Source organism: Caretta caretta, chromosome 2 (genome assembly GCF_965140235.1).
Source record: "Caretta caretta isolate rCarCar2 chromosome 2, rCarCar1.hap1, whole genome shotgun sequence".
Taxonomy (NCBI): domain Eukaryota; kingdom Metazoa; phylum Chordata; order Testudines; family Cheloniidae; genus Caretta; species Caretta caretta.
In genome coordinates this window covers 252,926,027-252,951,521 of record NC_134207.1, presented here as the reverse complement: position 1 = coordinate 252,951,521, position 25,495 = coordinate 252,926,027, and the positions used below count along the sequence as shown (strand labels likewise).

The 25,495-nt window shown below is 42.6% G+C and overlaps 1 protein-coding gene across 9 annotated transcripts in view; it reads left to right on the top strand.

Moving 5' to 3' along the window:
* DPP6 (dipeptidyl peptidase like 6) overlaps window positions 1-25,495 on the top strand; it is a 790,271-nt gene that overhangs the window by 741,168 nt on the left and 23,608 nt on the right. For all 9 annotated transcript variants that reach the window (XM_048837577.2, XM_075125995.1, XM_048837580.2 and 6 more), the window contains one exon: window positions 21,773-21,820. In XM_048837577.2, the coding sequence (XP_048693534.2) occupies window positions 21,773-21,820 (48 nt within the window). The remainder of the gene's footprint in view (window positions 1-21,772; window positions 21,821-25,495) is intronic.

The window sequence follows — 25,495 nt, the reverse complement described above, 5'->3', positions numbered from 1 at the left end:
CTTCAATGCGGGTGGAAGGCACTTAGTGTCTCATAAGAGATTCTGAGCACAATGCCGGATTGGATCTCAGCATGAATCAGCAGCTTGTATCATCACATTAAGTGCCAATAGGTGCCTTTATGTATGTATGTGAAGTTCAATAGTCTCTTGAGCAGGGATTGAGATTTCAGTCACATCTGTGTTAAAATAAAACAATTATGAGAACTATAACACGTTATTTTAAGTTTCACTCTGCCATCTTACTGTGGTGGTATCATTATCGATGACTTTTCTGTGTAGTGTCCAAAGTGTCTGTGTAGTGTCCAAAGCTCAGAACTTGACAGAACACATTCAAACACATATGCTTTGCCCTGAAGTGCTTACAATCTAATTGTAGATATGCTGCAACAAGTGAGGGAAGGATGGGGTGAGAAAGGAAGAAAAAACAGTACTAAGAACACGCAGTTACTCTCGCTTGGCATGTGCAGTTCTCAATGGTTCTGTCTGTGAGTGTCTGTGAAATTTAGAGAATTCACTCCTTTCTTATAGGTGACACAGCAGGTGTGAGCTTTTAGGAAAGATTTGAATAGGGAAAGGGCAGTTGTTTGGCAAACAAGGATTGGGCGATTGTTCCATTTACTGTTTCAAGATTAAGCTGTTTGAGCCCCTTTCTGTTATTGACGGGCCTGGAAAGTGAAATTACTCTTTAACCTCTACTTCAGGCTAGGGGGGAGGCGCATCCGTTGGCCAATGTATTGTATTGCCGCTTGTATTGTCGCTTATTTGTGCTAGACTTTCAGTCCAGGACTGTTCACAAGCACTAAATGAACAGAAACAAAATCCAGATTGAATCCCTTTTTCAACTCAGTTACATAGAAGTTCTACTGTCAGGCAGTGTCTAAGAGGAACGTGGTTTCGTGTCTTCTAGCAACATCATACAATTACAAATGGTGATGATTACAGTGGTGATGAGAAAGCATTTTGGAGTAAGAATCTGTGAAGCATTTCCTACTTAGATTCAGGTTAAAGCTTTTTAAATGTTGCTGGGCCAGCTAGGACATCTGAAGCTTGGAATTTAGGGTAACCTTTGGCAGGGACTGTAATAGATGTGGTCTGCACAAGTGTAACTTGAAGCTGAAGTAATCACTGAGGCTGAGACAGGAGTTTAATTGACAGCCAGTAGCTGATGAATAAAGAACTACAACAGACATGCTTATGTGTCAACAAAGGTAAAAGGTTGGCTCTCAAATTTAGCAAAAGTAGCGAGAGCCAGCTATTGTTATTATTACTATTATTATTTATTTTTTATTATTCTAGTTGTTGTATTACAGTCACATTTAGAGACTCGAGTAAGATCAGGACTCCATAGGCTGGCGACGTATATATTGAGAGACAGAATGCCATTAGGAGATTATAATCCAGACTAGTCCAACTAAGGGCTTGTCTGCACGGAGACACTCAGGGGATGCCTAGTCTACAGCAGCACAGCATAACATGGCTACACGAGTGCTCTTACGCTGTGCCGCTGTGAGCTTGTAAGGGTAGACCTGGTTACCATAGTTAGGTCGACCTGGCCTCTGGTGTAGATGCGGCTAGATTGACAAAAGAATTCTTCCATTGACCTAGCTACTGCCTTTTGGAGAAGTGGATTAACTGCATAGTTGGAAAGGCCCATTCCATGGATGTAGGAAGTATCTACACAATGGTGGCTCAGCAGCACAACTGCAGCACCATACCTGTGCCACTGTGGTGGCTGTCATGTAGACATGTTCTCAGTGTCCTCAAATAGGCAAGTCCTAAGGCTGGGAGGGGAAACTGAGGCACAGATAGGTGAATTGACTAGCCCAAGGTCATGCAGCAGGTCAGTTTCAGAGCTGGGGAGAGCCCAGGTCTTCTGAGCCCCAGGCCAGTGCACTTGTCTCTTCTATCCCCATTAAAGTTAAAGAGCAGTGCAGGTCGGCATCTTATTTTATGATTCCTAGTGTCTGTCAAGACACTGTATTAATAATTGTGTTGTAGACAAGACATGGGGTAGGATTTTAACCTGCAATCAATTTGTCTTTAAAAATAAATAAATAAAGGCAGTGCTGATGAAAACTATGGAATAAAGGGTTTTGGAAACTGAAGTCCTTTATTGAGCTGTAGGTTATGGCTTGAGCAGGAAGCGACAGTGCTGGAGCTTTTCCATGTTTCCTCTGCCAATTGGCCTCCATGATGGTAGTATCAAGACGGTAGCTTAATCTCCAGGCCTATTCAGTCCATGCAGCCTGTCAAGGCTGATTTCCCACTCTGGCACTTTGAGTGCAGAAAGTGGGGGCCTACAAGGATTCTAAACATTAATACTGGCCACTCCAGGCTTGTACTAAACTCCCAAGGTTACAGCTTCTCTCTGACCTTGGATGGGTAGATGCTGCCACCACCCAAATGCAAAACCCCTTGGAACCCAGGAAGGTGCACTTGGGAATTCCTTCCTGTGGGGTACCCTCAAGCCCTTTCAACCCCATTTCGGGAAAGAGCTGAGAAAGGAAAACAAAGAAATCAGCTGTTGCCACCAGCTAACTAAAAAACATGTGAACAAACCTCTTAAGACACAAAAATCCAAATCCTGTTCTTAAAAAAGGTAAAGTTTATTCAAAACAAAAAAGAAAGAAAATACATCTGAAAACTCAGGCTATTGCTTGATTTTTAAAAGAGCAATTCCAAAAATTAAACACTCAAAATCGTTTTCTGGGGGTTCAGCTTAAAGGTTACAAGCAACAAAAGCATCTGGGGTTAGCACAAAGGAGTCCACAAGCCAATAAGAAAAAAACAGAAATAAATCTAATCGCATCTTTCTAAACATTCTTGATCTACTTACATATCTGGGTTGTTAAATAAGTAGTTCTGATTTTCATATCTGGCCTTCAGCATCTCACAGCATAACTGCTCCCTGTTCCCCTCTTTCCCGGAGAACAACAACAGCACACCAAGGGAAAGATTTATTCACAATTTTAAAAAGTTCTAGCCTTCCCATTGGCTCTTTTGGTCAGGTGCCCACTCCCTTCCTTTACCTGCAGACTTTTTTAACCCTTTACAGGTAAAACAAGCAGAGAATAGCCACCAAGAGGGACTTTATAGCTAACTGGCTGGTTGGGTGTCCATAAAAGGGAGCTACCCTTGTAATGGCAGACAGCTAAAAGGAGACAAGTTTTTAAAGTGCTTATATACCAATGATAGAAGTCTGAATAATAAAATGGGTGAACTAGAGTGCCTCGTATTAAATGAGGAAATTGATATAATATGCATCACAGAAACTTGGTGGAATGAGGATAATCAATGAGATACAATAATACCAGGGTACAAAATATATCGGAAGGACAGAACAGGTTGGGCTGGTAGGGGAGTGGCATTATATGTGAAAGAAAACACAGAATCAAATGAAGTAAAAATTGTGAATAAATCAAACTGTACCATAGAATCATAGAATCATAGAATATCAGGGTTGGAAGGGACCTCAGGAGGTCATCTAGTCCAACCCCCTGCTCAAAGCAGGACCAATCCCCAATTAAATCATCCCAGCCAGGGCTTTGTCAAGCCTGACCTTAAAAACTTCTAAGGAAGGAGATTCTACCACCTCCCTAGGTAACGCATTCCAGTGTTTCACCACCCTCCTAGTGAAAAAGTTTTTCCTAATATCCAACCTAAACCTCCCCCACTGCAACTTGAGACCATTACTCCTTGTCCTGTCCTCTTCTACCACTGAGAATAGTCTAGAACCATCCTCTCTGGAACCACCTCTCAGGTAGTTGAAAGCAGCTATCAAATCCCCCCTCATTCTTCTCTTCTGCAGGCTAAACAATCCCAGTTCCCTCAGCCTCTCCTCATAAGTCATGTGTTCCAGACTCCTAATCATTTTTGTTGCCCTTCGCTGGACTCTTTCCAATTTATCCACATCCTTCTTGTAGTGTGGGGCCCTATCTCTATGGTTAGAAATTCCATGCTCTAATAATAAGAATATAGCAGTAGGGATATATATCCGACCACCTGACCAGGATGGTGGTAGTGACTGTGAAATGCTCAGGGAGATTAGAGAGGCTATTAAAATAAAAAACTCAATAATAATAATGGGGGATTTCCATTATCCCCATATTGACTGGGTACATGTCACCTCAGGACAGGAGACAGAGATAAAGTTTCTGGACACCTTAAATGACTGCTTCTTGGAGCAGCTGGTCCTGGAACCGCTAGAGGAGAGGCAATTCTTGATTTAGTCCTAAGTGAAGCACAGGATCTGGTCCAAGAGGTGAATATAGCTGGACCACTTGGTAATAGTGACCATAATATAATTAAATTTAGTATCCCCATGGTAGGAAAAACACCATAACGGCCCAACACTGTCACATTTTATTTCAGAAAGGGGAACTACACAAAAATGAGGAGGTTAGTTAAACAGAAATTAAAGGCTACAGCGCCAAAAGTGAAATCTCTGCAAGCTGCGTGGAACCTTTTAAAAGACACCATAATAGAGGCTCAACTTAAATGTATACCCCAAATTAAAAAACATAGTAAGAGAACCAAAAAAGAGCCACCGTGGCTAAACAACAAAGTAAAAGAAGCAGTGAGAGGCAAAAAGGCATCCTTTAAAAAGTGGAAGTTAAATCCTAGTAAGTAAAATAGAAAGGAGCATAAACACTGCAAATGAAGTGTAAAAATACAATTTGGAAGGCCAAAAAAGAATTTGAGGAACAGTTAGCCAAAGACTCAAAAAATAATAGCAAAAAAAATTTTAAGTGCATCAGAAGCAGGAAGCCTGCTAAACAACCAGTGGGGCCACTGGCTGATTGAGGTGCTAAATTGAGCACTCAAGGACAATAAGGCCATTGCAGAGACACTAAATGAATTATTTGCATTGGTCTCCACAGCTGAGGATGTGAGGGAGATTCCCAAACCTGAGCCATTCTTTTTAGGTGACAGATCTGAGGAACTGTCCCAGATTGAGGTATCATTAGAGCAGGTTTTGGAACAAATTGGTAAATTAAACAGCAATAAGTCACCAGGACCAGATGGTATTCACCTAAAAGTTCTAAAGGAACTCAAATGTGAAATTGCAGAACTACTAACTATAGTCTGTAACCTATCATTTAAATCAGCCTCTATACCATTAGCTGGAGGATAGCTAATGTGACGCCAATTTTTAAAAAGGCCTCCAGAGGTGATCCCGGCAATTACAGGCCTGTAAGCCTGACTTTAGTGCTGGGCAAACTGGTTAAAACAATAATAAAGAACAATATTGTCAGACATATAGATGAACATAATTTGTTGAGGAAGAGTCAACATGGTTTTAGTAAAGGGAAATCATGCCTCACCAATCTACTAGAATTCTTGGAGGGGGTCAACAAGCATGTGGACCAAGGGATCCAGTAGATATAGTGTACTTAGATTTTCAGAAAGCCTTTGACAAGGTCCCTCACCAAAGGCTCTTGCGCAAAGTAAGCTGCCACGGGATAAGAGGGAAGGGGCTCTCACGGATTGGTAACTGGTTAAAAGATAGGAAACAAAGGGTAGGTATAAATGGTCAGTTTTCAGAATGGAGAGCGGTAAATAGTGGTTTCCCCCAGGGGTCTGTTCTGGGACCAGTCCTATTCAACATATTCATAAATGATCTGGAAAAAGGGGTAAACAGTGAGGTGGCAAAATTTGCAGATGATACAAAATTACTAAAGATAGTTAAGACCCAGGCAGACTGCGAAGTGCTACAAAAGGATCTCTCAAAACTGGGTGACTGGGCAACAAAATGGCAGATGAAATTCAATGTTGATAAATGCAAAGTAATGCACATTGGAAAGCATAAGACCAACTATACATATAAAATGATGGGGTATAAATTAGCTGTTACCACTCAGGAAAGAGATCTTGGAGACATTGTGGATAGTTCTCTGAAAACATCCACTCAATGTGCAGCGGCAGTCAAAAAAGCAAACAGAATGCTGGGAATAATTAAAAAAGGGATAGATAATAGGACAGAAAACATCATGTTGCCTCTATATAAATCCATGGTACACCCACATCTTGACTACTGTGTGCAGAAGTGGTCACCCCATCTCAAAAAAGATATATTGGAATTAGAAAAGGTTCAGAAAATGGCAACAAAAATTACTAGGGGTATGGAATGGCTTCCGTATGGGGAGAGATTAATAAGACTGGGACTTTTCAGTTTGGAAAAGAGACGGCTAAGGGGAGATATGATTGAGGTCTATAAAATCATGACTGGTATAAAGAAAGTAGATAAGGAAGTGTTTACTACTTCTCGTAACACAAGAACTAGGGGGTCATCAAATGAAATTAATAGGCAGCAGGTTTAAAACAAATAAAAGGAAATATTTCTTCGCACAACGCACAGTCAACCTGTGGAACTCCTTGCCAGAGGAGGCGAAGAGCATAAACTGGGTTCAAAAAAGAACTAGATAAATTCATGGAGGGTAGGTCCATCAATGGCTATTAGCCAGGATGGGCAGGAATGGTGTCCCTAACCTCTGTTTGCCAGAAGCTGGGAATGAGTGACAGGGGATAGATCACTTGATGATTACCTGTTGTGTTCATTCCCTCTGGGGCACCTGGCACTGGCCACTGTTGGAAGACAGGATACTGGGCTAGATGGCCCCTTGGTCTGACCCAGTAGGGCCATTCTTGTGTTCTTACCCCCCAACCTTCATTTATCACACAGCCCCTCTGCTGAGATTGCCAGCAGTCAATGCTAACTGTAAGGGGAGGTGATGTGCGGTGTGGTGGCATTTCTGTGGAAACCACTAACCAACTGAACTGGGAGTCAGGATACCTAGGGTTCTATTCTGGCTTCTGCCACTAGCCTGCTGAGTGACCTGGGGCAAGTCACTTTGCCTGTCTGTGCCTCAGTTTCCTTTTCTATGACACTGGGATGATGATACTGACCTCCTTTGTAAATCACTTTGAGTTCCAATGATGAAAAATGCTATATAAGAGCTAGGTATTGTTATTATAGTAATCAAACAGCCACTATATAAATCCATTGTATGCCCACACCTTGAATAGTGCATGCAGTTCTGGTCACCCCATCTCAGAAAAGTTATATTAGAATTGGAAAAGGTACAGAGAAGGGCAACACAAATGATTAAGTTTCCATATGAGGAGAGATTAAGAAGGCTGGGACTTTTCACCTTGGAAAAGAGAGAGCTAAGGGGAGGAAATGATAGGGGTCCCTAAAATCATGAATGGTGTGGAGAAAGTGAATAAGTAAGTGTTATTTACTCCTTCACATAACACAAGAAGCAGGGTTCATCCAATGAAATGAATAGGGTGAAACAAACAAAAGGAAGTATTTCTTCATACAACGCACAATCAACCTGTGGAACCCCTTGTTAGGGGATGTTGTGAAGGCCAAAACTATAGTGGGGTTCAAAAAAGAATTAGATAAGTTCATGGAGGATGGGTCCATAAATGGCTATTAGGCAAGATGGTCAGGGACACAACCCCATGCTCTGGGTGTCCCTAGCCTCTGACTGCGAGAAGCTAGGAGTGGACAATAGGGGATGGATCACTGTATGATTGCCTGTTCTGTTTATTCCTTCTGAAGCACCTGGCATTGGCCACTGTTGGAAGACAGGATACTCGGCTAGATGGACCGTTGATTTAACCCATAAATGATCTGGAGGATGGTGTGGATTGCACCCTCAGCAAGTTTGCAGAGGACACTAAACTGGGAGGAGAGGTAGATACGCTGGAGGGTAGGGATAGGATACAGAGGGACCTAGACAAATTAGAGGATTGGGCCAAAAGAAATCTGATGAGGTTCAACAAGGACAAGTGCACTTAGGACGGAAGAATCCCATGCACTGCTACAGACTAGGGACCCAATGGCTCGGCAGCAGTTCTGCAGAAAAGGACCTGGGGATTAGAGTGGATGAGAAACTGGATATGAGTCAACAGTGTGCCCTTGTTTCCAAGAAGACTAGCGGCATATTGAGCTGCATTAGTAGGAGCATTGCCAACAGATCAAGGGACGTGATCGTTCCCCTCTATTTGGCACTGGTGAGGTCACATCTGGAGTATTGTGTCCAGTTTTGAGCCCTCCGCTACAGAAAGAATGTGGACAAATTGGAGAGAGTCCAGCATAGGGATTAGGGGGCTGGGGCACATGACTTACGAGGAGAGGCTGAGGGAACTGGGCTTGTTTTGTCTGAAGAAAAGAAGAGTGAGGGGGGATTTGATAGCTGCTTTCAACTACCTATAAGGTGGTTTCAACTGCACTATAAGGTGGGTAGAAAGTTGGCTAGATTGTCGGGCTCAACGGGTAGTGATCAATGGCTCCATGTCTAGTTGGCAGCCGGTGTCAAGTGGAGTGCCCCAGGGGTCGGTCCTGGGGCCGGTTTTGTTCAATAGCTTCATAAATGATCTGGAGGATGGTGTGGATTGCACTCTCAGCAAATTTGCAGATGATACTAAACTGGAAGGAGTGGTAGATACGCTGGAGGGCAGGAATAGGATACAGAGGGACCTAGACAAATTGGAGGATTGGGCCAAAAGAAATCTGATGAGGTTCAATAAGGATAAGTGCAGGGTCCTGCACTTAGGACGGAAGAACCCAATGCACAGCTACAGACTAGGGACCGAATGGCTAGGCAGCAGTTCTGCGGAAAAGGACCTAGGGGTGACAATGAACGAGAAGCTGGATATGAGTCAGCAGTGTGCCCTTGTTGCCAAGAAGGCCAATGGCATTTTGGGATGTATAAGTAGGGGCATAGCTAGCAGATTGAGGGACGTGATCGTCCCCCTCTATTCGACATTGGTGAGGCCTCATCTGGAGTACTGTGTCCAGTTTTGGGCCCCACACTTCAAGAAGGATGTGGATAACTTGGAGAGAGTCCAGCGAAGGGCAACAAAAATGATTAGGGGTCTGGAACACATGACTTATGAGGAGAGGCTGAGGGAGCTGGGATTGTTTAGCCTGCAGAAGAGAAGAATGAGGGGGGATTTGATAGCTGCTTTCAACTACCTGAGAGGTGGTTCCAGAGAGGATGATTCTAGACTATTCTCAGTGGTAGAAGAGGACAGGACAAGGAGTAATGGTCTTAAGTTGCAGTGGGGAGGTTTAGGTTGGATATTAGGAAAAACTTTTTCACTAGGAGGGTGGTGAAACACTGAAATGCGTTACCTAGGGAGGTGGTAGAATCTCCTTCCTTAGAAGTTTTTAAGGTCAGGCTTGACAAAGCCCTGGCTGGGATGATTTAATTGGGGATTGGTCCTGCTTTGAGCAGGGGGTTGGACTAGATGACCTCCTGAGGTCCCTTCCAACCCTGATATTCTATGATTCTATGATACCTGAAAGGGGGTTCCAAAGAGGATGGATCTAGACTGTTCTCAGTGGTAGCAGATGACAGAACGAGGAGTAATGGTCTCAAGTTGCAGTGGGGGAGGTTTAGGTTGGATATTAGGAAAAACTTTTTCACTAGAAGGGTCGTGAAACACTGGAATGCATTACCTAGGGAGGTGGTGGAATCTCCTTCCTTAGAAGTTTTTAAGGTCAGGCTTGACAAAGCCCTGGCTGGGATGATTTAATTGGGGATCGGTCCTGCTTTGAGCAGGGGGTTGGACTAGATGACCACCTGAGGTCTCTTCCAACCCTGATATTCTATGATTCTATGAACCCAGTATGGCCGTTTTTATGTTCTTATCAGATGATCATGACTTTCAGTCACTATGAACCACAGCAGGAATTAAAGCCATCAAACATCTTATTCACAACCATGTATATGATTATCATCTGTTTGCCTAGTATTCCCTTGTTTTCTAGTGCACACAGTGCATATAGTAATGAAGCATACCACAACTAAGTTGAAGTTAAATATAGGTCAGAACTACCCTTGGCACAAGTCTAGAGAGCCGTAAAGGAGGGAAGATGGTATATTGTATTCTGTATACTGTACCTTTGTATTCTGTCATCCTCGGGTTAGTGGCACCAGTCATTTACCTGGGCACAAGGGTAGCCCCAGCCATGTCCCGTTTCTTCTGGGGGCTGGGAGAGGGTTTTAAAGTAGGCACCATTATTCCACTCTTAGGCCATAGCAGCAAAGCAGACTTAGCAGGCCAAAGAATCTGAGACAGGTGTGTAAAAGTGAAAATAAAATGTCACTGCATCTCACATTGAGATGATGATCTGCAGAACTTTGTGCATGACAAAATAACAGGGATGCTTGTTTCCCATCCTGTAAAATACTAAAGAAGTGCAGCAGTAGGATTCTTGGCTGGAAGGACGCGTTGGTTGCTGCTAGTGTATTAGGTCACTGAGTGACTGTTATCTGTTGTGGCCAGAATGGTTTCCTACACAAGGACAATTATGAAGATTCTTTTTTTTTTTTTTTTTTTTTTTGTATACCCAGTAGCAGGAGGCTGTAATTAGTGCTTCAAGGCAAATGGTGACCTTTTGGAACTTTTCCTGAGGCTTGTGAAGCTTAAATTAGTTTCTGATGTTTGAAAGCTTGCACAGACTTAATCTCTGGGTCCCATTTATATTATAATTACTGCATGATTCATATTTGCATTCACTTGTCCCTAGTTCCAATGGACCTGTATCCTTAACTGTTAAGGATGGCTTCATGTCTCCAAGCTCCTTTGTGTATGGCTCTGTGTCAAAACTCCTCTGGGTGAAGGAAATAAGCAGTGTGCCCTCCTCTTTCAGTGTAGCATTGCTTCAAAATATAAGGCTGATGTTAAAGTCTCTTTCACACAAGCAGAAACCCTCCTAGGAGCTTTTCCTGCAGGAAAAAAAATAGGATAGTATTAGCTTGTTTGGTTTTTAAAAGAGAACATCTGTTCTGTCAGTCGTTTACAACATAGTTATTAAAGTAGTCTGAGATTAATTAAAATTGTCACTTTTGTGGATGTTCAAATTACATTTCCGCTTCCTTTGATCAACCTTTCATTTATCTGTTATAAAATATTTCATTGTAGTGTTATGCATCATTAATTTTGCGTAAATTACCCTTAATTGTTCTCTGACAGGGATAAAATGTGAATAGGAAATGATGCACAGGAGTGTTTAATAAAAAAAAAAAAAAGAATGAACACAAAGAGCTCCATATAGTTTCCAGTGTTATAAAACCAGAGCATTTATGGGATGAGAAATGAAAATCCCATCACTCCCAGATTCTGAAAATCACTCCATTCTGAAACTGGTGCAGTTACTCGTTTTACGTAGTTTGATCCTGTTTTGTTCTTTAGTTTTGCTTTGTAAATATGAGCCACCCCAAACCACCCAAACATTGTTTGTTTATAGCCAGGAATCTTCATTGCTTGGTTGCTCTGTACTATTTTTATATATTTAAACTCCACTCCAGGGACATAAATGACCATGACAACAGGATCCCCATGATGCTTCAAATAATGAATCTTCACAAATCAGGCAGTGGCATCTTGCACTCTGAAAATTATTTTCAGCTATATGAGCGACCTTGGATGAACTCATTATTCTTGAGTGTACAGTACAGATGTTACTAAAGCTTGCTCTAAGGAAAACTGCTTCATTTACCTGGACCACCTATTAGGTTTATTGTTGGCTTTTGTTTCTGGTTGCGAGATACACGTTTAGCATCTTTTTAATGCAGTCAAGGACATATTAAATCCTGGGAATCCATCTGAGGAAAAATAGATTAAGATATAAACCTGAAAAGAAAGGTTTATACCTTTTCAAGTAAGGGTGATATCCAGCATTGGATATCGAGCTAGGAAGCTATTATTTTGTTGTAGGAGAAATTTTCTTATGGAAGAGAATAACTTAAGATGGTTCCTTAAATCAGCTATGCTAGTTAATTGCAAGAATCTGGCGAGCTAAATAGAGGCAAGTGCACATGCAACTGTACATTTAGGAGTACATCTCTCTCCTTTGCACCTGCATTTGTTTCATTAGTGCTAATGAGTTACATACGTGCTTTGAAAAGAGAGTATCTCCTGAAGGATATGATCATGAGGAAACACCCTTTTCTCCTGCATGAACTTGGTTGTATATTATATACACAGGCACACATCACAAATATATGGGCCTGTGAGAAATGTTCTACTGCAAATGGTGTTTCTCTTAATATTAGCATATTGAATGCTATAACAAACTCCAGTATATTTGAGAAATACACCCAAATAGTAACCTGTGCTCCAAACTGACTCCTGAGCTTGGGGAAAGCTTGGCTTAAGACTCCTTGCATAAGCCTAACTTGATAAAGGACCCAACACAGAACATGTCTGATTCTGAACTTGGGGAAAGTTTGGATCACAGTCTGAACTTCACAGCTCAGGCCCAGCTCCCAACCCTGGGTTGGAACAATACTGGATCCAAATGTTTTATTTTATTTCAGGGGATGTGGGGAGAAGGGTTTTTAGGATCCAGCTGTGAATGACACAGCTCACTCCCCCTCTCTATGCATGTAGGAATGTTATCAGGAGGGCCAAATCGCACCTGGAGCTGCAGCTAGCCAGAGATGTCAAGAGTAACAAGAAGGGTTTCTTCAGGTATGTTGGCAACAAGAAGAAAGCCAAGGAATGTGTGGGCCCCTTACTGAATGAGGGAGGCAAACTAGTGACAGAGGATGTGGAAAAAGCTAATGTACTCAATGCTTTTTTTGCCTCTGTTTTCACTAACAAGGTCAGCTCCCAGACTGCTATGCTGGGCATCACAAAATGGGGAAGAGATGGCCAGCCCTCTGTGGAGATAGAGGTGGTTAGGGACTATTTAGAAAAGCTGGACGTGCACAAGTCCATGGGGCCGGACGAGTTGCATCCGAGAGTGCTGAAGGAATTGGCGGCTGTGATTGCAGAGCCATTGGCCATTATCTTTGAAAACTCGTGGCGAACCGGGGAAGTCCCGGATGACTGGGAAAAGGCTAATGTAGTGCCAATCTTTAAAAAAGGGAAGAAGGAGGATCCTGGGAACTACAGGCCAGTCAGCCTCACTTCAGTCCCTGGAAAAATCATGGAGCAGGTCCTCAAAGAATCAATCCTGAAGCACTTGCATGAGAGGAAAGTGATCAGGAACAGCCAGCATGGATTCACCAAGGGAAGGTCATGCCTGACTAATCTAATCGCCTTTTATGATGAGATTACTGGTTCTGTGGATGAAGGGAAAGCAGTGGATGTATTGTTTCTTGACTTTAGCAAAGCTTTTGACACGGTCTCCCACAGTATTCTTGTCAGCAAGTTAAGGAAGTATGGGCTGGATGAATGCACTACAAGGTGGGTAGAAAGCTGGCTAGATTGTCGGGCTCAACGGGTAGTGATCAATGGCTCCATATCTAGTTGGCAGCCGGTATCAAGTGGAGTACCCCAAGGGTCGGTCCTGGGGCCGGTTTTGTTCAATATCTTCATAAATGATCTGGAGGATGGTGTGGATTGCACTCTCAGCAAATTTGCGGATGATACTAAACTGGGAGGAGTGGTAGATACGCTGGAGGGGAGGGATAGGATACAGAAAGACCTAGACAAATTGGAGGATTGGGCCAAAAGAAATCTGATGAGGTTCAATAAGGATAAGTGCAGGGTCCTGCACTTAGGACGGAAGAACCCAATGCACAGCTACAGACTAGGGACCGAATGGCTAGGCAGCAGTTCTGTGGAAAAGGACCTAGGGGTGACAGTGGACGAGAAGCTGGATATGAGTCAGCAGTGTGCCCTTGTTGCCAAGAAGGCCAATGGCATTTTGGGATGTATAAGTAGGGGCATAGCGAGCAGATCGAGGGACTTGATCGTTCCCCTCTATTCGACATTGGTGAGGCCTCATCTGGAGTACTGTGTCCAGTTTTGGGCCCCACACTTCAAGAAGGATGTGGATAAATTGGAGAGAGTCCAGCGAAGGGCAACAAAAATGATTAGGGGACTGGAACACATGAGTTATGAGGAGAGGCTGAGGGAGCTGGGATTGTTTAGCCTGCAGAAGAGAAGAATGAGGGGGGATTTGATAGCTGCTTTCAACTACCTGAAAGGGGGTTCCAAAGAGGATGGCTCTAGACTGTTCTCAGTGGTAGCAGGTGACAGAACGAGGAGTAATGGTCTCAAGTTGCAGTGGGGGAGGTTTAGATTGGATATTAGGAAAAACTTTTTCACTAAGAGGGTGGTGAAACACTGGAATGCGTTACCTAGGGAGGTGGTAGAATCTCCTTCCTTAGAGGTTTTTAAGGTCAGGCTTGACAAAGCCCTGGCTGGGACGATTTAACTGGGAATTGGTCCTGCTTTGAGCAGGGGGTTGGACTAGATGACCTTCTGGGGTCCCTTCCAACCCTGATATTCTATGATTCTATGATTCTATTATATACATATCTGAGGCCTCAGTAATGGTGGAGGTGTAGCTCTGTGCCCTCTGCTCCACGCCAGATGTGGCTGAGCTGCATGCCCCCTTCAGATGCATGTGCCCCTGGTTTAGGGGCCCTTTTCCATCTGACCTGATCACTGGGAGTGTGTGAAAATGCCAATGACTTTCCCTAAGGGTCGCAGATTATTCAGATTCCTCCTTACAGCTACCTACAAATATTAAAACCATAGCCACAGATCACTTGATAGGTGAGAGATCTCAGATCAGTGTGTGACTGGAGAGGAGAAAGAGCCATCCAAGTTGCTCCTGAGGGCACTGATACCATCACAAGCACCCGCCCAGCCATTTTTCTGCAGCAAAACTGGCTCCTCACAAAATCTCTCCGATTATCTGTGAAACTGGTTTATTTTCCAGAAAACCTTCATTTTTTTCAAACTGCACTGATCCCACAAATGCTTATTCACGTCAGTAATTTCTCAATGAGCTCAATGGGGATATTCATAGATGTAACGTAACTCAGGTTCCTGAGTGCTTACAGGATCAATACTTGTTTAAATTTTCCTCACTCAGTTGCCCTCCAGACTCTTCTTTATCTGGACAAGTAGGTGTGTCTGTACTTCAAGCACGTAAGCACAGTATCTCCATACAGTAGTACAGAAGCCTGCAGCCCCGTCAGTGTTGAATGAACACCTCACTGTATGTTACATTAAAACAAGACAGGAGTGATGATTATTTTTCCAGACTAGACACAGATAAGAAAGTAAAGATTAAAAAATGAAATGTCTTGAGAGAGGGTGAATAGCAGTATAAATCTCTGTTTGATGTTTGTGATAACTAGGTTGCACAACAAAACATCAGGAAAATTTGTCTGTGGCACTGACTAGGCAATACTGTTGACCGGACAAAGATTTTAATTATAAGCAGTGGCTCAGAAGACTCCCCATGCCTTTATTTATTAGTATGATAATATCACCTGATGTATGAACTTTATGCATTATGTATAAATAATTCATGAATTAGCAAATAAAGAGATCTGGAATCTGTACGCGGAGATGGCTGATGCCAATTATCTCACTTCTGCAGTGCCAGACCCTCTCGGTTCACATTGTTTGCAGCTGCTCTTTTAAATCATTCATCAGTGCTTAAGAGATATGCTGGTGGTGCTGGGAGAGACTATTTGAATTTTCATTGTTTACACACTGTGAATTTAAAGCTTCTGGTCTGAAATTATCTGCCACGGTGAAGCCTCTGAGAGAATACAGATGAAAAGAATAGGACAAGCAGCATCTCTTACTTTAAAAAATATGTATATATATATTCTTGATTATTTTTCTTTTGCAATTTTATATCTTTTTGTGGTTGCTGTTTTAATTTTAATTTTGAATTGTCAAATTTTTGTCATGCTGCTCAGAGCATGGAAGAATCAGAAACATTTTCAAAACTCTCTCACAAGGTTTCTGTATGAACGCATGACAAACGTTTTGCTCGTGGAGGTGTTGTGTGACAGAATGTGAGTTTTTGGTTTTTAATTTAGCAATCTATTCTTTTCCACCTAAACACCTACGATTGTCTCTTGGTGTCAGGTTTAAAGCTGAATTTCCCATTGAGAATAACGATAAAAGCTGCTTTAAAAATGTGCCATGGTCACTAGCTTTTTCTTGTCAAATTACTCAGTTATTCTGTTCATACTTATTTTCAGAATATTGCCAGTACAGTACATACAGTACTCTAAATTTATAACATAAGAACATCTATACTGGATCAGACCAATGGTCCTTTTAGCCCAGTATCCTGTCTGACAGTGGCCCAGATGGGAATGAACAGAACTGGCCAATTTTGAGTGATCCATCCCGTCATCCAGTCCCAGCTTCTGGCATTCAGAAGTTTAGAGATTTCTGGAGCATGGGGTTGCGGTCCTTGACCATCCTAGCTAATGGCCATTGATGGACCTATCCTTCATGAACATATCCAAGTCTTTTTTTAACCTGGTTATACTTTTCACCTTCAAAACATCTCCTGACAATGAGTTCCTCAGGTTGATTCCGCATTCTGTAAAGAATTACTTCCTTTTGTTTGGTTTAAAACTGCTCTCTGATTAATTTGCCCTTGTCATTATGGTGACGTGGCTTAATGTTACTTCCAGCATGGATAAGGACTGTGATTGTGTTTGCATGAAAGGCTAGGTGAGAAAGCCAAATTATTAGTTTTATTAATTGAAATCCTGTTTCTGTAGTTATGGATTGATATAGGATCATTAACTACAGTACCATTTAGGAACACCCAGCATATTACATTTCATGTGCATGTTCCCTAGTGAAAATCTTCGGGCTTGATTCCCCTCTCACCTATGCCAAATGTAAATCAGGAATGGAGACGTCAGTGACTCTGGAGTCAGTGGGGTTACATTGATGTAAAACTGGAGCCAGTGAGAGGAGAAACAGTCTGTTTATACAACAAACCCATGTTATATTGGCTTCCTTTTGATACTGGTGGGAAAGCACACTCTGCAGATTGATAATTGCTGTATCGTTCCATGACTATGCTTCTTTCCCACCCCCTTTCAGTCACTGGGCACCCCAGTCCCTGCACTTCCCTACGGCCTGTGAAGGTGTTTGGCTTTTCATGGGCCATGCAATGAGTGGGAGGCTCCATTCTGGCCCACAATAAGTTTGATATAGTCTTGGATTATTTTGGCCTAATTCTGATCTTCTTTGCACCGCTTTTACCCTGATGGAATTCCATTGATTTATATGAATTTGCTACTTTTGATTCTGGACTCGATCCTGTGAAGTGCTGAGTGCCTTCAACTCACTCTGAAGACAATGGGTGGGTACTAAAGGCCTCAGTACCTCTCAGAATCAGACTGTCACAGGTGCTAAACTCCCATGCAGTGAAGCACTAAAGTACATGCTTAACTTTAAGCACATGCCTAAGGCCATCTGTATTTGGCAAAGTACTTAAACAAGTGCTTAATTTAAGCATATGCTTAAATCTTATTGGGATTTAGGCATATACAGTACTTAAGTGCTTTGTTTATTCAGGGCCTAACTGAAAGCAGAACCAGGCCCTGGTATATAGCAGGGAGAAGGGGGAACACGCCCATACATCAGTACTTATTTAAAAAAATTAATAAATAAGTGGAATATGTCAGGACTCAGGAGTCCCAATCAAACTTCCATTTGAAAGGGCTCCAGAGAGAGAGACAGTACCGTGCAAACTGTGCCCTCGCTCTGTTTCTGTCATCTCTGAATATTTCATCGAACAAATTAGATTTCACTATTAGATCTGTAAATGACAGAGGATGGCATTTGCCAGATGGTGTGTGTATTGTAACTGTCACATCATTATAGGTTTAAAATTAAAGTATGGGAAGGCGGCTAATGAACATACACTATATAATTTCCAGAATTCAACTCCACAATGGTAGACATTAGCCACTTAGCGCATTGTGTGTGGTAAAAAACAGTTACATTTAACAATTTTCCACATTTTTAACTAGGCTAATTTCGAAACTGGTTTGTTCAACTTAGTTTAAAAGTCAACAGTGAACAAGATTATTTACTTCGTGCCTGAAATTATAGGGTTTTTTTTTCTTGAAAACTTATACCCTGGCCATATCTAACAGATGGAATTATGAGGAATACTTAACTAAATGGTCAGGAATAAACTTTCAGATTAACTGGGTGACTCTATTTAATATACTATGTTGGCCATTACCATTTTTTTCCACTTGCAAAAAACAAACAAACCACAATTGAGAACTCTAATTCTTTTGGATTGTGGATATATTTTTTTCAAATGCCTTTATTTGATATTACCATGGAATGAGAACCTGGGTGGGAGCTTTGCTTAGCTTTATAAAATTTGTTTGGGTGGAGGGCAACAGAGAGAGAGAGACCACCCAAATAAAATTATACATAATATATATATTGTTGCTAATCTACATAACTGGATTGTTACTATTTATCTTTTGACTTCTCACTGTGTTGCCAATGCTAGCACAAAGAGGTACAGAAAGAGAAATCAGAATATACATCATGTTTCTCACTTGCATTCTCTTCTTTGTATAAGGGATATTTTTATTAGTAAGAGACCGATCCAGCTTCCACTGAAGTGAATTGAAAGACTCCCATTGTCCTCAATGGAAATTTGATCAGGCCCTATTTGAACAGTACTTTAACTTAGTTTCACTCTAAAAGCGGTGGTTCGGTGATGGGGGGGAGGAGAAGCTTTATACGTCAATATGTTTAGTATGTCATTGTATATCAGTAACTGAAAAGCTGCACCGCCCTCTCCAATAATATTTAGCACTGTGTTTGAAATCGACTTTCTATTCAGCTTGCTACCAACAAAACAAAATTACTAGCCTCTTTCCATGCTCTGTGATGATTCCGTTTCATTCTGAAACCATTTAGCAAACAAAGAATGAAGGAATCACTTTGTTAATGAAGAAAGTTCGCTGTTAACAGGGACTGAAAATCAGACCAACCATATCAGTCAAACTGTAGAATGATTAAACCTACTGTGCCTTCATTCATATCTGTGCTGCACAAATGGCAAACCTGTCTGAAATGAAGAAACATATAAATTTGGCAACAGTATGTTTTCTCTATATCAGAACCTGATCTCATTTACACTGGTGTAAATCTGGAGTAACAGCATTGCGTTTAACACAGTTGGTGTTTGATTTACACCAGTGTAATTGACATCAGGATCTGATCCACTTAATTCGATTGATTCCTTGTGTTCTCTATGAAGAAAAAAATACCACACTTTTGTGTTACTTTGTCCCTTTCTGCAATACATACAGTGCTGTAGTCCTCAACAACATTAAATCTAGTATTTTCTGTGTCAAAAGGCACATCATAGCCCATGTATTTTTATATTGCATGTAAAGCACTAGCGCTAATCAGAAAACGATAAGTATTTTGCATGAAAATTTCAGAACGAAAAGTAAAAAATAGTTTTGTTTGGTTTTTCAAAATTTTTTATAGGCTAGGTGTACACTTTTGCTGGCAGAATAATGTTGGTTAGGATGCAGGGGTTTTTTTAAAAGGACATAGATATAGCTCTTGTGTAGACGCAGTAGTGCTGGCATAAAAGTGCTTTTTTCGTGTATAGCTTATATCGATTACCAAACCAGTATAAACTATACTGACAAAAGCTCTTTTCTGCTAGGATATGCTGCATCTACATGAGGAGGGTTTGCTGGCATGGCTGTACCACTACAGTTATACTGGTAAATCTTTTCTAGCATAGACCTGACCATAGAAATTTTCCGATTTTGCAGTGAAAAACTAAAAATGTTCGGTTTTCTGTCCCTGATCATTTTTTGTTTAGAAAAAAGTGACAAATGATTGTGGGTGCTTCAAGTTTTGGGGTGCTGAAGTTGAGACACCTTAAAAGGGAAAGGTTCTCCAAGGGCGAATGCTGAGCACCATCCGAAAATCAGGCCCCTCTGAGGTGGTTAAGTTGGCCACCCAAAATAATTTAGTCGCTTTTGAAAATCTTGGCCTGTCAGCTGGAACCCGCCATTCTCTCCTGGTAGCACCCACAGTAGGGGACTAAGAAGCTGGGCATCTCTGTAACATATCCCTCATGTCATTAGCAGTGGGCAGGGTTTGCCCCTGGTATAGAACACACTACACTTCTATCCCAAGCACAAAGGGATTCTGAGTGATCTGCAGGAGACAAGACCCCTGTGTCTCCATAGCAGCTCTGGGTCCTGGGCAACCTACCCCAGTATATTTCCTGGCAGCTGAGTTCCAGTAGAGCCATTCTACCAGGACCTCCTCTGGCCACAACTGCCCTTGGAACACTCCAATGCAGGGAAAACAAAGAAACAATGGTGCTGCTGTATGGATTTGTTGTTTTTATTTTTAATCTTGAATGTGTACTTCAGGGATTGATCCTGCAAAGTGCCAAGAACCTTCCAAATTGAAGGTCAGTTAATTTCAGTGGGACTGCTCATGTGCTTAAAATTAATCCCATGCCTAAGTTCATTGCTGGGTGGGTGCCAGAGTTTTCAGCACTTTTAACGGATCGAGCCCTTAGCTGTACAATTGTTAAAGCATATCTCCAGCTCACTTTCCATGTGCTTACTGGCCATGCAACTCAGAGCGTGCTGCGCCCTGCAGATCACTTGACATTTGAAATGATCAGCACAAGGGGAAATGCCAAAATGAGCCCCTTCCAATGCCACCTTAAAGACAGTGGTGGGATAAGGTTTCTGACAAGCCTTCTGCTGGGTTTCCCTACACAGCCAGATTTAAACATTGCAACCTCAGCAGCTTGCACAGCCACATAGCATGCATGATTTGAATTGGAAATATACACTGTATGTGCTTCTAGCAAAACCATGCCACTAAGAGTTGAGCCTGCACCAGCTGCAGGGAAGGGAGCAGAACTGACCACGAACCTGGCACTGTAGCCAGTGCCACAGAAAGGTTCAGGATGGAAAGTGCTGCCAGGAGCATCTTACTGTCTTTCCATAAAGCTAGCATGTATTCTACTGCCAACCATAGTGTGCACACAGGGTGGCTGGGAGTATGGCCAGTATCCCCTTGCTGCTGTGATCCACCCCGTGTTATTGTTCCCTCTTCCTATTGCCTGGGTGCAATAATGGGAGAAGACAAGCAACATAAGCTAGTTTATCCATTATGGGGTTTCTTCCTTATCAACACTGCTAGTGACAGGATATTGGGCTTGTTGAACTGCTGGTATGAACTGGTATGGCGGTTCCCACCTTTCTGCCACTATCCCTACCGCTCCTCAACATACCTTCCCACATGACTCCTCCAGCAACAAAGGGCAGGATTTAGACTTCACTGCCAGTTCTCCTGCAGAATTATGGCCAACTTCTCTGAGAAAATCACTCCCTGCAGTTGGCAGGTGTTGGTACAGCACTTACCACAATTTGTATAGCACTTAAGGACACTGGTTGTGGCCTTTTGGTGCTAACTCAATATAAATATTAAATAATACTCCTCCTCTTTACAAACTGGCTGATATCATATTGCACACAGCTATGCACTGCAGTTCTAGGCTGAACCTTTTGTATTATTGGAACGTACCTGGTGTTTGATTTTAAAAAACATACAGCATCTATGTAACAGCAACTATTAGCCAGGGCACATAAAATGTAAACGTTCTGTGCAGTGATGTTTGTGTGTCATTAGAATAAATTAAAAAGCAAATGATTTAATTGTGTTTGTGCTAATTAAAATATTTACAAATTAGAGAAAGATGCATTTATTGTCCCATTGGGAAAGGGCCTTGAAACCTCGCATGTCTTGGAGTCTACAGTGCTGTCATTTATTCATAGACTGCTGTGCATACCTGGGTGATTTGCTTTTTAGATTACTCTTCCATGACACGTAATTCTCAGGAGCCTCCAACTTCAAGGGATTCAAAAACAGGTTTACATGTACACATATGTATGTGTATGTGTATTTTAACCAAATGTCTTTCTTTCCCCTTCTTTTCTAGGTCCAAGAGTTCCAATTGTGACTGTTCACAACACGACGGATAAACAAAGTAAGTACTGGGCTGTATTTTGTATGTCCTCAAAGAAAAGCAGTCAGGCAATGTAATAAAATACAGCCATTCTCCATTACTTTCAACAGGGAGTACCCAGACTTTGTCTATATGTGGGCCACACAGACATCTTAGCTGGAGCTGAAGGGTTGAAACTAATGTATATTATACTGAGCAGATTGCAAGGCAGGTTGTGTGCCTTGAGTAAAGCTCATTGTGCTAGATGCGCAATGTTCATGTTTTAATGTTACCTCGTCCTCCCCTCCCCTGCTGTGTGTTTTATCTACCTGTTGCATGTTTTTGGAGCCTAGGCTGAAAAGGGCTGTCTTTCAGTAAGGGTTTGTACAGCCTCTAGGACGGGGAGCCCTGGTTGCTGAGAGGAGCCCTAGGCATGACTGTAGTACTAATAATAAGCGTTAATAACAGACTGTTGGGGAAGTGTAGCCAGCAGAGACCACAAGTTGCATCCGACAGTGCTTATCTTTACTGTGGAGTGTGGCCCAAAGCTGAGCAGATGTAGCTCCCAGCCAGATGGAGCATCGCCTCCTGGAACTGTCGTCTCCAGGGGTCACACCGCCATAGTAAACTAAGTGCAACCACACCTGAGCTTCACTGGCAGTTCTTACTCCAGACTTAAAATTATGGGCTGAACACATGAGCAAACTAACCAGGTTTTGTAGCTCCGTATCCAATGGCTATTGGATTGTGTTATTCTGCTCGCTGTCAGCATTCAAGTAGTAATGAACAGTTGTAAGAATTACTAAGGGGAATGATTTTCAAGGGCACAAAAGGCAGTTTGGGGCTCAACTCCTACTGAAAGCCAATGGGAGTTGAGACCTAACTTCCATTTGTGCCTTTGAGAATTTGCTCCTGAGTTATTTATTCTAGTGGCATGTAGGTGGATAACATTGTAGCTACGTACTTACTTGGCCTCCATTACTGTAGTGTCTGAGCACCTCACAATCATTAATGTATTTATCCTCACAACAACCCTGTGTGATAGGGCACTGCCATTATCCCCATTTTACAGATGGGGACTGAGGCACAGAGAGGCTAAGTGACTTGCCCAGGTCACACAGGAAGTTTGCGGTGGAGCAAGGAACTGTACCCAGGTCTCCTGCATGCTAGGCCGTCACTCAGACCATTGCAGTTTAATTTCTGCAGTTACCTTCAGAGAAATATTTCTAGAAATTTTACTTATATGTTTGCTGATCAAAAGCAAATTGGAAATCCCAGTCATCATTACAATTGCAGAGAGTTGCACAATCCAAATATATCTCCTTGTTATTCTTTCATTAATCTCGTACTACGTCATTGTGGAAAAGACATGTTTAACAACCAGTTGATGGAGTGATAAAAGCCATTACCATAGGTACCTACCAAGTGTGTGTGTGGTGGGGGGCAGTTATCTATTGATTCAATCACCAGACTTGGACTATGGAGTTCTGGATTCTATTCCCAACTCTGGGCGGTGGTTCCAAGCATAGAGAATAGCGTGGAAGAAACTGTGAAGCCAAGGGTTTTATCAAATAACAAGCCTAGACTTGAGCAATCTTAGGGTGTGTCTACACTTTGAGCTGGGGGGTGATTGCCAGCTCAAGGAGACAAACCTGCGCTCACTCTGCTCAAGCTAGTGTAGCCAGGGTGACGCAAGCAGTGGGAGGAGCTAGCGTACTTGAGGTGGCTAACCCCTCCCACCATTCCCTCTGCTGTGGCTACACTCTGTTTTTAGTGCGCTAGCTTGATCAGAGCTAGTGTGGGTATGTCTCCTTGAGCTGGGAATTACGCCTCCAGCTCAAAGTGTAGACACACCCTAACATTGTCTTTATGGACCTGATCCTGTACTCCTTGCTCAGGTAAATCTCCCATTGAAAACAGGATCAGGCCCGATGTAGTATCATGATGTGTAAAGAAAAACACAAGGCTTCCACCTGTTGTTTCAACGTTGTGTGTGTGTATGTGTGATTTCATTCTTCCTGCTCTCTCAATGTGCTTTGCTGACAATGTGCCGTTCAACTACTTCTCTCCACACCCCACCAGAAGAGTCTTGTACATAAGCAGAGCTGGCAGGGCACAGCCACAGATGTGTAGCTGAATGATTTAAAATCTCTTCCGGTAAGAACAGGTTTCAGAGTAACAGCCGTGTTAGTCTGTATTCGCAAAAAGAAAAGGAGTACTTGTGGCACCTTAGAGACTAACCAATCTATTTGAGCATAAACTATGGTCAAATAAATTGGTTAGTCTCTAAGGTGCCACAAGTACTCCTTTTCTTTTTCCTGTAAGAATGCAACTGTGACTGGGTAAAGTTATGGCTGGAGAAGGCATGTAGTTTAGATTCATATGGGTGTTTGGGGGAAAAGCACAAATAAAATCAAGGTTTGCTTGTCATATGGTTTAACGGAAATATAAGAGGGTGAATCAAAGTGGAAAATGTCCTATTTTATATATATTGTAACTTTTGTTGTTAAGCTATAAGCACTGAGTAGAATAGTGTGCTTCATTTGGGAGATTGCCAAGGAAGATATATTGTACACTGTAACAGAGTCCGATGCCTTCTGAGTGCCGCCATGTGGCCTGCCTCAGTTTCCCCTCTTGGTTCCTCAAATAACTCAGACTTCTCCGTGTTCAATAATACCCTTCCTTTCAGCCTGGTTTTATTGGCAAAAAAGCTAAAAACAACACAAAAAGTCTTCTCTTTCCCACCCCTCACCTTAAACTGGGCACAGCGCCTCCTTTCTGAGGGACTGTCTCAAAACTCCCTGCCATCTCATGGCCCCACCCTTCCCCCCCGCAAAGAACCTGAGCCCAGGTCTTCCTGCCTGGAAACTTGCCTGGTGTCTCAGGAACTTCCCTGCTTAAGCAGGCCACTCCCAGCCCTTCCTAGCTGGAGCAGCTCCCCTTGTCTCACAATTTTCCCTGCAGGAGCCTTTCTCACTCTCTGCTACAGTTTCCTCTTCCTGTTTCCTGGTCTCCTGGCTCTTTGTAAAGCCCTCTGTCAGGCCCCATTGAGAGCTGTTAATGAGGCACAGGGGGGCTGGACCAGTTCTCTCTCAATGGGCCAAATCCACCTGTGATGTACATTTAACCGTAATTTATTCCCCTTCCCCATCTCCAATTAACTGTTTAAAATGAAAGGTTTTCTTTATGATGAAATTCTTAATACAGACAGCACAGAAATCAGCAGCATCCCATCTCTGAGAGCCTTGGCAAAAACAGAGCACTGGGCTGGGTTTCAGAACACCTGGGTTCTATTCCAAGCTCTGCCACTGGCCTTCTGGCTGACCTGGGGCAAGACCCTTCACTGCCCTATGCCTCAGTTTCCCCATATGGAAGGTGGGGCTAGCGATACTGACCTCCTTTGTAAAACGTATTGAAATTCTGGATGAAAAGCACTCAGTAAGAGCTAGGTGGTGCACTTCTCTCTGACGCATTCCTGGAGGAATAGTACGGACACGGAGCAGCAGGAGCTAACCAAGAGCAGATCACCCCTTCCTGCAAGAAGCATCTGGGGTGGGGAAAAGAAACTCCATGAGGTTTCCCCAGATCATTGTGTCTGATAGGGAGGGTTTGTCCCAGATGGAATGGACAGAAGGGTTCTGCCTTATCTCGCAGATCCCCCAAGATCTGTGCTGATCTCCACCGGAAGCACAGCACCACCCACCCCCTCTAGCTCTG